The sequence below is a fragment of the Odocoileus virginianus genome, chromosome 4, assembly GCF_023699985.2.
Source record: "Odocoileus virginianus isolate 20LAN1187 ecotype Illinois chromosome 4, Ovbor_1.2, whole genome shotgun sequence".
Taxonomy (NCBI): Eukaryota; Metazoa; Chordata; class Mammalia; order Artiodactyla; family Cervidae; genus Odocoileus; species Odocoileus virginianus.
The window spans coordinates 10466296-10482605 of NC_069677.1; the positions used below are offsets into that span (position 1 = coordinate 10466296).

The 16310-nt window shown below is 46.5% G+C and overlaps 1 protein-coding gene across 1 annotated transcript in view; it reads right to left on the reverse strand.

Annotated features, from left to right (window-relative positions):
• Positions 1 to 11137: 11137 nt before the first annotated feature.
• HACD2 (3-hydroxyacyl-CoA dehydratase 2) overlaps positions 11138 to 16310 on the reverse strand; it is an 81154-nt gene continuing 75981 nt past the window's right edge. The window contains exon 7 of the mRNA XM_020899486.2: positions 11138 to 14449. Coding sequence (XP_020755145.2) covers positions 14367 to 14449 — 83 coding nt within the window. The 3' untranslated portion in view covers positions 11138 to 14366. The remainder of the gene's footprint in view (positions 14450 to 16310) is intronic.

Consider the following 16310-nt stretch of genomic DNA (forward strand, 5'->3'; position numbering starts at 1 on the left):
CATGACTTCCCCTTTTAGAATAATTACTACGCTCCCGCCAGGGTCCAAGCAAGGAGGCCATGGGCTCTACTGTGTCTGGCTCTGAGCCTGTTCTTTCTGTGAGTGAAGGTCTCCTATCATTACCCCTGGGGGGCAGAAGAGGCCCTCCAGTCTCTGCAAAGGGGACCCAGGCTGCTGGGTTGCAAGGAGCTGCCTTGGGCATTTGAGGGAAATCATTTTGTCTGGGACTGAGCAGGATGACAACAATGAGGAAGAGAGATGTGGGGATTTTGTCATTTTGTGGGCACTTGAGTGGGCTACTTTAGGTTTCTCTGTGACTGCAAAGGAAAGAGGACTCAGGGATTGACTTGAGAATGAGAGGGGGTTAGTTCTTCATGATGGTCAAGCCCAGACACTTGCCTGTTGTTGGGCATGCATCACATGGTGTTCACTGGTCACCATCTCAGGAACCGGGTTGGGCAGCTGCAGCTGGAGATGATTTCAGATGGTGAGAGAGGGACTGTTGTTGTTCAGTGACCCAGTCAAGTTTGACTCTTTGTGACCCCATGGACTGCAACATCCCAGGCTTTCCTGTCCTTCACTATCTCCTGGAGTTTGCTCAAACTCATGTCCATTGATTCGATGATGCCATCCAACCATCTCATCTTCTGTCTCCAACCTTTCCTCCTGCCTTCAATCTTGATGAGTTGGCTCTTCACATCGGTGGCCAAAGTACTGGAGCTTCCGCTTCAGCATCACTACTTCTAATGAATATTCAGGCTTGATTTCTTTTAGAATTGACTGGCGTGATCTCCTTGCTGCCCAGGGTACTCTCAAGAGTCTTCTCCAGCACCACAGTTAGAAAGCATCAGTTCTTTGGCATTCAGAGAGTGGGGCTGGGGGCTCAGCTTGGAGTATCCTGTAGCCTTGGAGCACAAGTAAGCAATATAATTAGGGTAGTCATGAAGTATGCAGGATTTCTTTTACGTTCAGGCTCTGCCACTCACCGGCCAGGTGACTTTGGCTCAGTTACTTAACCTTTCTATGTCTCAGTTTCATCATCTATAAAATGGGAGTTTAGCAATATTGACTTCATAGAACTATTGGGAGAAATACACAGCTGAGTAAACATAAAAAATAGGAACAGTGCCTGGCACACTGTAAGAGCTAAATATCGGCTAATGTTAGTCTCCATGGGTCACCCTTGCATTAGGGGCCAGCACATGGGTTAGTCATTCTGCATTTGGAGGAAGTGTCTCTGGGTTTTGATCTTCCTGGGTTCTCTGGGAACATTTTCATCATAGAAATGCCATCAAAAACCTACCCTGGGGCACTGCTGCCCGAGGGCAGATGACATCCTGGGGAGATGAGGAGGGGCACAGACCAGTCCTCTACAGAACCCAGCATGCTTTCGCCAAGCTGGCACCTCCCAGTTGGGAGAGAGGTGGTTACCTTCACCCTGGCCTTGGTCAGTCCTCTGATGATGGTTTCTTCAGTCTGTGATTGGGCTCCAGCGTGAAGACCCTAGGTGGATGCACCTACAGACCTGGGCAGGCACTGGAGCTGGTCATCTGGGGAAGGAGGGGAACATGTGGTTGAGTCCCTGGCTTGTCCTGCCGGACTGGCTTCCTGGCATACAGCCCAGCCTCGGCCTGACCAGTGTCCTCCAATGTCCTCCAACCAGATGAGATTCGTCATTTAGGGGAGCTCTTTCCCTGGGGACCAGAGGCGCTGCCACCCCTGGGCACCCCTGGGGAGCAGCCAGGCACTTGGACTACTTTCTTCCTAGGACCATGAGGTGAGGAAGTGGCTGAGGTTCCCACAGCCTCTGCTCTGCCCTCCACTGAAGCACACTCAAGTCCTGTCAGTCATTTAATGTGCAGGGCGATGGCTCATTTAATCCTCCTAGCAACCCTACAAACTAAGTACTATTTCATCCTCATCTTGTATGTCAAAGACACTCAGGGAAATGGTGAGGGCAGAAAGTGCAGCAAGGATCAGGCTCAGGCCTGACCCTGAAGCTCCGTGATGCTCTCTAAGGAATCAGGCAGGGATTGGGGAGATTGGTGCGGGGCAAAAATAGAACCACACAAACCAATAATATAGGGCACTGTAGAGGGGTGGGGAGAAAAAAGAGATTAAATTCAGGAGACTGAGGATTGTGAGAATGAGATATTAGAGGAAGAGAGGGAAAAATTACATCTCTGTGTCTTTTTGGCAGGGGGTATATACCTGCTTTATACCTGCCATATACAGGTACCTCTGGGTGTAGGCTTGCTAGAGTAGGAGACCCTAGATGTGTGGGGCTACATGTCTGAAACACAAACGAACATGTGGTGTGGTAGGGTGGCCTGGACAACCTTCCTGTCCAAAGAGGGATTACATGTGACCACATGAGCCCCGCAGGGCTAGGCCAGAAAGCCAGGACTTTTTTTTTTAAGAGAAGCAGGAAATCAACTTTTTTTTAATGTCAACACTCTTAATTTAAAGATGCTAGTAACCAAAACAGTTTAGAATATCATTTTAGACAAAGGAAAAATTCAAAACAAAACAAAACACGTTCAGCTCATAGATTGCCAGGATGCAACCTCAGCTTTACTGCACTTATTTCCATGAGGGTCTCACCATCAAACTGTGAGCCTCTCCAGGGCTTACAACTGGGGGAGGAACAGTGTGCCCTGGGGGGATTGAGAATTGAGGGCTGTGAGAAAGAAGCATACAGATTTCTAGAAAGGAACCAGACTGAGTCAGACTGATGCACTGCCAAAAAGATACATACAAGAGAGCCATGTTGCCTTTGACCCTGGAGGTACCTTGTATCTGTTCTCTGTGGCCACAGCGTTCCCAGGGCCCTGGGCTCCATGCGGAGTACATGAAACTGCGGGTGCTAGAGGGCTGAGAGGGGCAGAGAGGGAGGGTTGCTTGGAGGCGGTGGGAAGCTGCTCTGCCTGGCTGCTGAGAAGTGAATCACATTTCCATGTGATGGGTGCAGTTCACACTTTGTAAGGGAACAAGGAGCAACCAGAGCCTGACTTTTCTAAATATACCAGGCAAGGCAACTTGCCTGGCTCTGAATTGAGATTCCTGACAGGAGGCTGGGCAAGCCTCGGATCCCGCGTTTGCAGGTTGCATCCCAGGCTCTGCTTCTCCAGCAGGGGAAGAGGGGCTGATGCTGGGAGCTGGGATTTGCAGAAGGTGCCACGCCACCCATTTTCATTCTTGGGTAAATACCTCTTGAAACTCTGGGGTACCCTTTTGAGCCTGTACAACCAGGGGGCTTCTGTTGCCAGATGAGACCCCCTCTAACCCCAAGGCAGATTCCTCCTCCTGTTGCCCTCAGCCTTCACAGGGCTGCCTGGCACAGACCACCACCCCCCTACACCCGTTCTGTCCTTCAGACTTCCAGGAATGGGCAGTGTCTGACATCTTTTCCAGAGACTGGGAGGGTCAATCTCCCCCAGTTCTCCAATCTCCTTGTAAGTCTACACCTGATACAGTGTGGAGAGCTGAGGCTCTGCCTTCATGGATAGGGACCTCAAGTCCCTAGAAGGAGCATGAAATGCCGTCACTGCACACCCAGAAGTGGCCTGCAGGGCCGTGCTACAGGCTGGGAACGCAGGTTCCAGTTCTGCCACTGACTACCTGTGTCCCCTTCTCTCCTTGGAACCAGTTTCCAACTTGGGACAAGTGGAGCCTTGAGGTGACGAGGCTTGTCTGAGGCCCCTCCCGGCTCTGACAGGTCACGGTTGCCTCATGTGCGACCTGGGCAGGAGGTTTGGGAAGGTATGAGGTGGTGGTGGTCGGTGACAGCTCTCCATGGAGCAGGTGGGGAGGTTCATCTTCTCCTGGCTTTGGGTATGAACTGAAGCGGTCCCAAGCCTCTGGCAGGCTGTGATCAGTGCCTGGAGCTTTCAGCCTGGTCAGCTGTCCTAAAGCTGGGGAGAAGTGGCAGAGATAAGCAAGGAGGTGGAGGCTTTAGCCTGTGGACAGAGATGCCCATGGCATATGGGCTCTGTGGGCCAGGCCCAGTGCAGCTCTGGGGAGGAGCTTGGGCCTCAAGAGTTGCTGCAGATAAGCTACCAGCAGGCCTGCGAGAATCCTTTGTAACCAGACTCTTAGCTGTCAACAGCTTTGCTAGAGAAGTGACCAAATAAAGAAAAGGCTAAGTCTGGGCGGGGAGGGGCTGGGGGGTGGTGTTAAGTTTAGACCCCTGGGCTCAGACCAGAGGTGTCAAACAGGTTGCTGCAGGCTGTAACCTGGGAGGTGAGAACTCTTCCTGGATTTCAACCTCCCACTGGGCTTCTTGAGGGATCCAGTCCAAGGTGTTCCCAGGGGACCCCAAAGTGCCAAGAAGACTGAAAGTCTCTAAGGAGTCAGCAGCTGTGCCCTTTGAGAGGTTTTCTGGGTGAGACACCCCCTGCCCCCACCAAGGCCCCTGTGTTCTGGGGAGCAAGAGCGCAACATGGTGGTAGGAAATGGCCATGGGCTTTAGGGTCTGTGGGGTCTGAATCCAGTCCTGCCTTTGCCACTGCTCAGAGGCCTAGGCCTTTTCCAACACATGGCCTTCCTGTTTCTTTAAAGAATTTACTGGTATCTGAAATACCCTGTTTAATCATTTATGTTTCCTGCCAATCCCCCAAACCTTAGTGGGAGGCTGGGCACTGAGAAATACTGTGGTACACAAGCCAGAGGAGTCCCCACCTTTGGAGTCTATAGTCTCAATAGGCAAACAAGTGAGAAAAGATGGCAGTGAGAACATGGAGGGCAATGTGGGCACAGTCACAGTGTCTTCACGAGTGACACTATTTCGTGAGACATACTTCATTGTTACCTGAAATTCTCATTCAGCCAGTCTCCTGATTTTTCTGCCCTGCTCCCCCCGCCCCGCTGCTCCACCATGGTGGCATCAGGAGGCGCACCAGGGCCGGTCCTAGGACCTCGGGCAGGCACTTACTGGTGGCCACACCGCAGGCACTCCTGAAGGACAGTAAGGAGTTGCCGGGTGGAGAGGGAGGGTCTTAGCAGAGGGAATGTGGGTACAAAGGGCAGGAGGTGAGCGCCAGGTGCCCTGAGGGCCTGATAGGCCTTCATGAATGTGGGTGCAGAAGGACAGGAGGAGCAGACAACAGTCTCAGGAGGTCACTGGATCATGTTCAAGGGTCTGGATTCATACCAAGAACAACAGGGAGGGGCTGAAGGCCGAAACAGAGAGTGACATGATAATACTGCATTTTAAAAGAATGGATTTGAGGGGAGGGCAAGCGTGGAAGCCAAGAGCCGGCTGGGAGGTTACTGCTGCCGTCCAGCTGAGACGGTGGCGGCTCAGATAAGAGGAGGCAGTGGAGGAAGGAGGTTGATGTGTTCAACTGGTCCTCAGGAGACAGAATCAGTGGGATTTAGCAACTGACTGAAAACTAAGTGAGGGCTGGTGATGGAGCACAAGAAGGGAGATGACTCCCAGGTTCTTGGCTTGACCAGCTGGTGGCTGGGGTGCCATCCATTGAGGTGGGAAAGACTAGGAAGGGGGAAGCAGGAAGAGGTGTGTGGCCGGGCAAGGAGGGGAGTTTCATTTTGGATAGGCTGAGCTCTGGGTGCCTTTGAGATGCTCAAGGGAAGGTGTCCAGTGGTGCTCTGAAATGGATGCAGGCCTAAGTCAGAGGCTGCAGTCCTCAGTACAGAGAGGAAGCTTGAAGCCCAGGCAGCCCTTCTCCTCCTCTTCAGTTCCTGTATTAGATGCCAGGAGGCCTGCTTGGGCAGGGGCAGGGGTACCGGGGCCTGAGTCTGATCCCTTCCGAGCACCTGATCCACGTGGCAGCCCTTCTGGTTCTCACCGATGCCCAGTATATGGGAAGGTGAACTTTTGCTGCCTCATTTTCTGATTCAGTTGAAATAAGTACTACGGGTCAAACAAATCACATTCAAGGGCCAAATCTGGTCCAGAGACTGGGAACCTGGTCGCAGAACTTGGGTTTGAAGTAAGAAGAGGAGTTAGAATAGAACTCTCAGGATGAGGACCCCAAAGGCAAGGACCTCAAGGCATGTTCTTCCAAGTAAGTCCCTGGACTGGAATCTCCCCATGACTTGGATAAAAATACACTCCTAGTCTCTATCTCTAGTGATTCAGATTCAGTAGGTCTGAGGGAGCCAGAAATTTGATTTTGTCCAGCACCCTGAGTCATTCTTAATGCACTCAACTTTTGAGTGAGACTTGAGCAAATTTTGTCAAGGAGGAAGGAGGAAACCAGAAGAACAGGCTGTCCAGAGCAAAGATCATTTCAAGAACGACATTGGCTTCCCGGGAGAGAGTCCAAGGTCCCTCTTCATTCTTCCAGCATGTCTTGGCTCCTTCCCAAGGAAGAAGAATGCTAATCTTTGTGCTCAGGTTCAAGATTCTGATGGAGCTCCATCTGCTCGTGAGAGGGAGTGGAGTCAATGGGCATTAAGAGGTTGATGTACAGGGGTGAGGGGCTCTCTTCTGGCTCTTCTAGCCATGAAGTGGTAAGCAGAGACAGATCTGCTTTTTCCTGTCCTTCCCAGCCCAGGCCAGCCTGGTGCCAACCATGTGGCACATGCACACCATCTTTGAACCTCCCTTCCCTGGAGCTGGTGATGTGTTGGGTTAGCCTTTCTCCCTATCACAGTGGTAGGATCTAAGATCTGGGATGAACAAAATATGGTGAGAGGTAAGCTGAGCAGGCCTCACAATTGCCTTTTAGTCTGAACCACTACCTCTTACTAGCTTAGAAATCATGAGTATTCTGTGGGGAGCTTCCCAGGATGCTCTCCTGGGGCTCGACTCAGTTAACCACTACACATTTTGTTGGCTGGTTCTCCCTCATTTCTTTTGCCTACACCTTCATTAGAGATGCAAGGAGCAGGGAGGAAAAATGAGAGTTCTGGGCCAGAACTTGGTATTGCTGGGCCCCCACTGGTATGACTCCAAAGTCATACCATTATTTCTAACATCCAGCCAGTAGTACCCCAATTTCAACCCTAAGACAAAGGCCACAGAGTCTGCACTGGATGTCACAGCAAGGAGGTCACTAGTGGCCTGGAAGAGAGCCGTGCCAGCATGGGGGTTGTGGGTGAGATGGGAAGAGCGGGAGGGGAGAGGGGGAGGGGAGAGCAGAGGAGGGCTGGCGGGGCCTCTCCCCGAGAACAGGAGGAGAGCGGGAGGCGGGCAGGGTCAGAGCCAAGGCGGGGAGACACTCCATGGGAGGGCATGGCAAAGAGGGAGCACAGAGGGATGGGATGGCTGCAGGGACATCCCTAAGCGTGGGGGATGAAACATCTAGAATACAAGGAAGGGATTAACTTTGGACAGAAGGTTGCCCCTTCCATTCTAACAGGAGGTAAAGCAAAGGGTATGCTCTGTATAGGTAAGTCTCTAGGTGTGGTAATAGAAAGCTGAAGCAATTGCTACTTGAGAACAGATTTCTGTTAAACTGGGGGTGCGATCTGGGACTGGGAGTGAGTCAGAGGTCTAAGGAGGATGGAGTTTAAGGGAATCCGGGGCAGTGCCAGGCAGGCAGCCCCCAGGGTGAGGCATGGGCAAGGGGAGAAGGCACATGATCTGAGCTCGGGGTTTTGCCAAGAGGGTGTGATGGGAGGGCAGGGGGCATGGGGGTTCCTGACTACAGTGGTGAAACAGTGGGGTCTGGCAGAAGGTCGGGAAGGTTGAGGGGTTGTGGGCATGAGAGACTGGGGAATACGGAGATGGGGAACAAGAGAGGGTTAAGAGCTCCAGCCATGATGGGTGTGGGCAGCAGAGGGCAGGGCACAGCCCTGGAGCTATGTGGCAGGGCAGAGAGCTGGTCCCAGCTGTCTCACTGTGTGGCCCTGGAAAAGTCACATGCCCTCTCAGGTCCCCAGTTTCTTCTGCTTGGCTTCCTTGGCTCTAAGGATCTATGAACACGGTGAGCTGACATGGGGAGGATGCCAACTGACAAGAGCCCAGAGCAAAAGGAACTCCAGGGCCTTGTCACATAACAGGGCACACCAGGACAGAGAGCCATCACCCGGGACTGTTCAGGATCGACAGTCAAGTCAGGAAGACACTAGGAGCCTCAAGGACACGGGCTTAAGAAACTGGGGTGTGGGCATAGGGGGAGTGGCAGTTGGACTGACTCAATTTGGGGCTGCAGTTCCATCTAGGTCTTCTCAGATGAGTTCTCATCCACTGGTATTCTTTAGATACATCAGAAACGAGCAAATGGTGGACTCCGTTCAGGGCTGCTGACATCTGGGTTCTCAATCTAACGTGTAATTCATTTAACTATTTGGGATGGTTGTTTTTTTAAAAAACAAACAAACAAACAAAAACAAGGAAAATCTTCCCAGATTCCAGGCTAAGCCCTTTTTTGTTTTTTTCCCTCAGGATGCATTAACATTCTCTGATGGGGAAAGCTGCCAACAGATTAGTATTTTTCATAGTGTTCAAGGAGCTTTAGCCCTGAAGATGTTTCAAGGATAAGGTTGAAAGTGACTTTGGGCCTGCATCAGTTCCCCCTTCCTTGGAGATTCACAAACTGTATTCACATGCGAAAAGATATACAAAGTCCAGCAGGAGAGAAAACTTTTCGTTTCAACTTTTTAAACCACAGAACCCCCCACTGCCTAGCATACTTGTACTCCCATTGCCCCCAGAACTAATATTCTGTGGCTTCCACTTTGACATACACTAGCAAAATAAATAAACCACCTGCAGTAGACTATCTGCCCTGGCACAAATAACTAGTGTGGCTGTGAGGGATTACATATGCCTTGGGTGATCTACTGGGTATGTCCAAAATTGGTGTCATTTAAACAGCTCTTGAGGAAGACTTTAAGCCTGTTAAAGAGTGAGAATAATCCCTGGCATGAATAGAAGTATTTTAAATCCGTGAGAAAACTCACAGTCCAAGAGTCAACTCACACCCACAGAGTGTACTGGACATGCTGCAGACAAGCATTCTCGGGGCCAGACGCGGCCTTATAAGGTGGCCTGACATTTTCTCATGGCCCAGGCCACCCTCCAAAAATATCCAGGGACAGAAGAAGAGCGGGAATTGACCTCCCTGAATGTTTCAAAGATTAACAAGTAGGCTCTCCATTAAGCAGGAGCACTAACACCTGCTTTATGACCAGCTTCAATATCTCTCATTTCAAAACCAGGCAGCCTGTGCAGTCCCGGCCAAGGAGGTCTCCGCAGCAGGAAAACAGCTGGAGCCTCAGAGCTCAAAGACAAACTGGGTTTTTTTGCTCTAAAAAAGTGTTATTTCCTGTACCCCTCCAGAACATGAGGCTGCCTTTACTTTATATGGACAATAGAAGTCTGTGACTGACCTTTATTAGTGTGCCTTTCTGCCCTTGGGTCAAAGCTATGTGCCAAACGCCTTTGATTCCCCAGGCCCCCAATTGCTTGTGAGGTGCTGCCCCCCAGTGGGGCCACCCAGCTACAACATGGAGGCGGAAATGGCCTTAGGGCTTTAAGTCCAGCATGAAAAAGCATCTGGATTGTATCTACGGTCATAGATAGATGTGGAAGCGCTGCCATGGTAATAAGTCCATGTTCTGGAATTAGTGAACAGAAAACACAATGTCCAAACATAAACAGATTTATGAAAGGGGTATTAGGTGCTTCAAGTACACTGCCCCTCACATATTTTATTTTTGCTTATCAAGTGACTCTTAGGGTGAATTGCCTTTTTGTGGGAAAAAAAAAAAAAAAGATTATTTTTGGTAATGAGATCTTACCCTGTAACAGCAAGGGGTATTTCTCTAAATTTGAAAAAAAAAAAAAAACAAACAACAAAACAATAATCCAGATTAGTTTCTCACATGTTCAAATCAAAGTGTAGGTCAAAAAAAAAACCCACACAGCTCTCTTTTCTAACTCTGGTTCCTAGTTGCAGGCAGGGGAATGTTAATAGGTATAGCTATTTTTGGTAATAGATGTTTAGAACAGTTTCTTCACCACTAAACTGTATACCAACGAAACAGTCTTATTTGTAATGCTGGGATAAAAAAATATGAGGAATCGCAAAGCTAGTTTCTTCATTCTTGTTAAAGGGAACAGAACAACACAGCAGTATTTCCGGAATACTGTGTGTGTAACAGTGGGTCTCAATTATACCAATGGTAATTCCTAAGGCTGGAGCTTATGTTAACACAGTACAAATAATTGCCATAAAATATGACAATGACAAATTACAAAGACCTGGCTGGTTTCCCATTGCCACTCTAAGATGGAAAGGTTGTATTTTCTGGATAGCCTCTACTATTAACTTTACCATCTGTTCCTCAGTTTCAGCTGAAATAATTTTCTTTTCATAAATGTGCCTATCTCCAAAGTAGATTAACTCTATATGAGGAGAGAGGCTGTTCTAACCATTGTGCTGGTAATTTCTAACGGTGACCAGACAGCATTCAGAAAAAAATATGCTCCTGTTTAGAACATTTTCCCACAGTCCTGGATAAGGGTGATACCTCTAGGACCTGGGAGACTCAGGTGGGCTCATGCCCCTGCTGGAGGCACCCTGAGACCACCTAGAGAAATAACTAGAAAGGGATTGGCACATGGACACATTACCACTTTTGAAGTGAGGAAATCTGGGGTCTAGAACTAGCGGGTTGAAAGCGGCTGAGCTGAGTATCCTGTCTCTCTCCCTACTTGTTACTGTGTATAAAGCAGTTTCTAGGATTGCTCTGTACTTGGAGGTGTTTTTAGGAGGAGGTACTGGACCGCTTGACCAAGTACTTGTTTTATAAGGTGAACACTGCTGGGCAACAGTATTTCCTCTCTCAACTTGTTTTAGAAAAATATTAAAACTCACACACATACACACTGTAAGACAAGGGCCCTCCATCTTTTACTGATTAATTTTTTATTTCTCCTGGTCACCTATATGATGAATCTGTCTTGTCCTTCTGCAGCCAGACTGGAGGCTGGAGAGGTAAGCTTTAAGAATGACTGCTAGGAAGAATGATTTTTTTGAAACCTCTTAATATAATTTGTCTATTTTTCCTTTAAATGTAGAACCATTATGAAGAGCAGAAGTAGATTTAAAAACTTTAAGAAAGAGCTGGAATCTATAACGGAACTGAAACTCCCACAATCCTAAAATACCATTTTCAGGCCAACTCATTGTGAAAAATCACCAGATCTACTGGTCAGATATCAAATCCAGGCAGAGCACACACCAGTTTATTTTGAAATGCAACACAGATCAGTATTTTATGAATACAACTTATTACTACATTATCAGGTAAAAACAGCTTCCAAATGCATGCATAGAAAGTTAAGCATAGTCTTTGAATGCCTTATTTCTAAATATACAAAAAATACATTTAAATTATATAATTTTAGTGAATCAAAGACTTATAAAATTACAGTTTTGGTTTTCACAACATAGAAAAAATATAAAAATGACTTTATATATGGTTGTATAACTTTTTACCCGAATTTCAAAGGAGCGGTATGTACCGATTTTGTCTTACAATGCTTTATCCGAAACTCAGAATTGAAACTAATTTACAGGTTGTACCACATCAATGCCAACCTTTTATTATAAATGAATAACCAAAAACACAAGTGGAAGTGAGGGCATAATCTCTTCACATGCCTCAAAGCTACACCTTCTAAGCCCTTCCTGTCGGAAGTTTGCTCCAGAGGAACGTTTCCATCAGGTGGATGTGCTTTAATTCCATGACTAACTCTCCACAGAGCCTTTGAAAACAGTCAGTACGTGTTAAATGAATGACCCCAACCTTAGCTAACAGAACACAGCAAGATGCAGATTAGCAGCTTGTGTCAATACAGCACTATTGTGTATCTCAAAGAATTCTCTGCCAGAAGGTGGTCCCCGAAGAGGGGGATCTGAAACACCCAATCAGGTACGGGTTGGGGCGGGGGGAGCAGATGATGCCTTTGACTCTGCCTGGAAATGAAAATGGTTAAGTCTGACAAAATACCCACCAAAACACCACCTTCCTCATTCACACCTTACAAGAAGATGTGATATCCAGTGAGGTTAGACATTCTCAGTTCATGAACGAACACCACCACTTCCAAAAAGAAATGAACTCACATTAGAGATAAAGAAACCAGTTACTGAGAGAGGTGACTGAAGGACACGGTGCATGCCTTACTTATCTGCAATGAGCATTTTAAATGTTGATGGACAAAAATACACACTGGGGTTGAAACCCTTTTTGAGAAGGGAGTTGTTCGCTGTGTTCTTATTGTCAAAGTTCAATTTGATGCATGACCACTATTTGTGACAGATTGTTTTTCATAAATAGTGACAAATTATAATAGAGAGGCCCAAATAAAACTCCCAATCCAGCAATCCTGGAAAACTTGCATTTCTCATCCCATCTTCTATAACTATTTCAAACACAAATGAAAAAAATCTTACTCAAGTAATAAGGCTAATATAATCCAAACTGATTCTATTTTAAGGTAGAAAAACATTTTGGAAAAATAAAAAGAGAAAAAAGCATGAAAAATAATCTATCCACATATTTTGTTTATCAAATACAAGAGTAGATTCTAATCTCACCACACCCAAGTCAAGAGTGCTGCCTTTAAGAAGCAGAATTTTAATGATCAATTAAAAAATAATGTATTATATATCTGCTTGCATTAAATTTCAGGCTGCATATTTTTTCTCATTTTTCATCTTAAGTTTCAAGCTTCTATTAAAATAAGCATTTAAAAGTTTTCCATTATGACACCCTTCTAATATTGGCAATTATACTTTAGTTGATAACCAGTCAGTAAACTAGTAAGCTAGACTTTTAAATGGAGAAGGCAATGGCAACCCACTCCAGTACTCTTGCCTAGAAAATCCCATGGATGGAGGAGCCTGGTAGGCTGCAGTCCATGGGGTTGCTAGGAGTCGGACACGACCTGAGCGACTTCACTTTCCCTTTTCACTTTCATGCATTGGAGAAGGAAATGGCAACCCACTCCAGTATTCTTGCCTGGAGAATCCCAGGGACAGCAGAGCCTGGTGGGCTGCCGTCTGTGGGGTCGCACAGAGTCGGACACGACTGAAACAACTTGGCAGCAGACTTTTAAAAGATCAACCAATTAAAACAAAAAAGGGAAAATGTTTCCGTAAAGAACACTGTATATTTAAAATCTAATGCATGTCTAAACTTGGGCTTTACATTTTCATCCAACTCTTTCTTGAAAAGTCTTAAATGCACAGTTTAGCAATTATAGTATGTAGACACGACGTTAATTAGACAATGTCCATATGTCCAAAGTACTTCTTGGCTGCTCCAAATTGCGGGGACGATACTACTTTTAGTTCATGACTGCCCAACTGGAACATTTCACTGCCTCTGGACTTACAACTTGGTGGAAATTACATAGCATCATAATAAGGAAAAGTACACAAACAGAAGAGCAGAATAAAAATGTGAAAATAAAATAATAAGGGTACGTAAACCCATTCCTGACTGTTTTTCCAAACTCCATTTCTAGAGTAACACCTTCCATGTGCTTTCAAGAACAGATTCTCTACTTCTGTGCACTAGACTGGCTTCAGGTCCCTAAGCAAGAACAGCTCCTGACAAACTCCTTACTCAGGGTATTCTGAGAATGTTACTGTGAAAGATACCTGTCATTGACTAACTACTGAGCTTTCCCTTTCTCAAAACTGTCCAGTTTTGTTAAAATAGGATTGAGGCTGAGCCCCAGTTAAGGTAGCTTCTCTACAATATACACATACTTATTAAATAATTCAAGCACATTTCGTAGTGGCAAGCAGTAATGACTCAACTGAAAATGAACAAAAGGGTTCTAGTTGTTTTCTGATTATAGGCACTACCCCAAAGTTTCACAGACATGTACATTGTATAATTCATTCACTAGATACGAGGGGAAGGTCCCAGCCATAACTTCAGAGCATTCCAGAGAACAAATGGCTTCCAGCATGCAGTCAAGCACTTTGAGAGGGAATGTGAAACACACTGCAGACTGAAACATAACTGCTCCAAGTTGGGCATTCAATGGGCACAACTTCATGACTCAGACTGTAACGCTCAAGTATTTAGTGTTACAGATCTTTTATTTATCAGACATGTGAAGGAAACAGGAGGATATAAAATGCCAAATCCCTTTCCAGCGCCATCATAAATATTGGGAGCTTCTGGTTGAAACAGCATGCTGAAATGGATCGGCCAGGATGTTTTATGTAATAGCTTTTGTTTTTTTGTTTTGTTTTTTAGAAAATCCCAGGCCCACATGACACTGGATTTTGGTTTATTTATTTATTTTTTTAGTATTTAAAAATAGTTCTTACTTATTCTCTATGAAACGTATTGGGAACTGAAAAAGTCTGCAGCATTTTTTGTCATTGGAAAGTTTGTTTCTGGGGGTGTGCAGGAAGAAGGAACTATTCAAATTTCTTGTGTTCTTCAGCATGAGAAAGGATCTTTCTTCTCTGGTGTATCATGTGGAAGTATAACTGAGGAAAAACTGCAAAGAAGACAAAGAATTGGTTAAGGAGATGATTTAAAACCACATGTTCTATGTAAAGCACATGGACTTCAGGTCCTCTCTGACTCCGACCATCTTCTCTCCCAGCAACCAAGGATGGTAACAAGACGGGCTTGGAGAACGAAGAAAAACACAAAGAAACTCACTTTCCTGCTTTAGCCGACTGGGAAGGGTAATGCGGATTGGAATGTCAGATACTACTGTCACTAGCATTACCAATCAAGATGCCACAGAGCTGCCAAATAATACTCTTTACACAAGCTCATGCTGTCTTCACATTTATTCTCTGATTTCCCAACAACTAGGGGATGAATTCTAGTGCTGGGGTTATTCCTGTTCACAGAGGAGGAATGGAAGCCTCAGAGAGGGTGGGCATTTGCCTGCGGTCTTACAGCAAATCACTGACGGTCAGGACCAGGCTCCGTGCTCCTGACGCTCAGTCTCGCCCTCTCTGTCCCCCTGCTCTGTCACCCAGGAGGATGTCCCAAAGGTACTTTCAGAGAAGTGCTGTTCTTTGGGAAGACCGAGGAATGGTGTTTGATCTGAACACCACTAAACCACACTTGGATATGAAAAGCAGGCCCTTATGCACTGGAGATTCTGTTCTTGGTCATTTCATAAGTTACTTTAAAAAGGACTGGCTCAAAAAAAAAAAAAGGACTGGCTCTCGATTGAACTGGTGGTACTGCCTCTCCAGGGATAGTTGGAAGTGGGGGTGGAGTGGGGAGGTTACTGGCATTCAGTGGAAGGGGCCAGTAATGCCAAAATCCACACTGTGCCAGTCCTCCGTGACTAAGAACTGCCCCACCCCAAATGCCTACAGTGTCCCTGCTGGGAGATGGCAGCTTAACCTAGCTGACCTTCACAAGGTTACTGTAAACTGGGGGTTCAAAAACCACCTAAAATATTCCAGTGAGTTGGTCTTGGACGTACACCATCCACCTTCCCTTCTCAACAGCTCCAATCTCTATATTTTAGACAGTAACCTGTGTTTGGGGGGAGGTGATTTCTACTACTGCCAACTCTTCTCTGACAGTTTCTTTCCTTCCAAATGGGTTCCAAGTTGGCCAAATGTCAAATGATCCTCCCAAAGTACCAAGACATCAGTGGGTGTGTGCACACAGATCTGATAAACTGCAGAGGAGGCTCCGGCGCTGAACAGCGCTGCCATCCACTCCACTCACTATTTGCAGGCAGGAAGTTATTCACAGAAAAGACCCAGCTTGTGCATAAAATTCAACAGGGAGAGAACTATTTTGGTATGAACGCCAGAAAATTTGACAAGCTCTATAATCTAAAAACTGGAAGTAAGGATATAATTAAACCATAAGGAATGCTAATTGTAATCATTTAAAAATGTGAGGCTAGTCACATTTCTATAGATATACTTTAGTAAAGGGAAACTTTGCAGCAAAGAACACTAAGGACTTTTCCACTGGCTGCATGTGTGATTACGTCACTCATATAAAGTGTGGCTATGGACCATGGGGTCTGACACAGGACAACAATCCAAAAGCCATTCAATAGGCCTTTAGTGGCAACAGGATGGCTAAATATACCTTCATCCTCATGCAAGGGCCTGCCAGCTACTGAGGCTCCTGGGTCAGAACTGGGGAGCAGATATGGCCCTTTCATTTTGTCACATTCTTTCAGAGGTTGCTCAGTGCCCCAGAGAAAGAAATGTGTAGGGGAGATGGGGAAAATGGGAGTACTTGAGCTAGATATTCTCTGCTCCTCTGGCAGTGACTCCCTGGTGACCAGAACTTAGGGGACACTCTCCATCTCAATTACTCACCAACTACAGTGACTGAAATAATTCCAGATGCATGGCTGCCTGCTT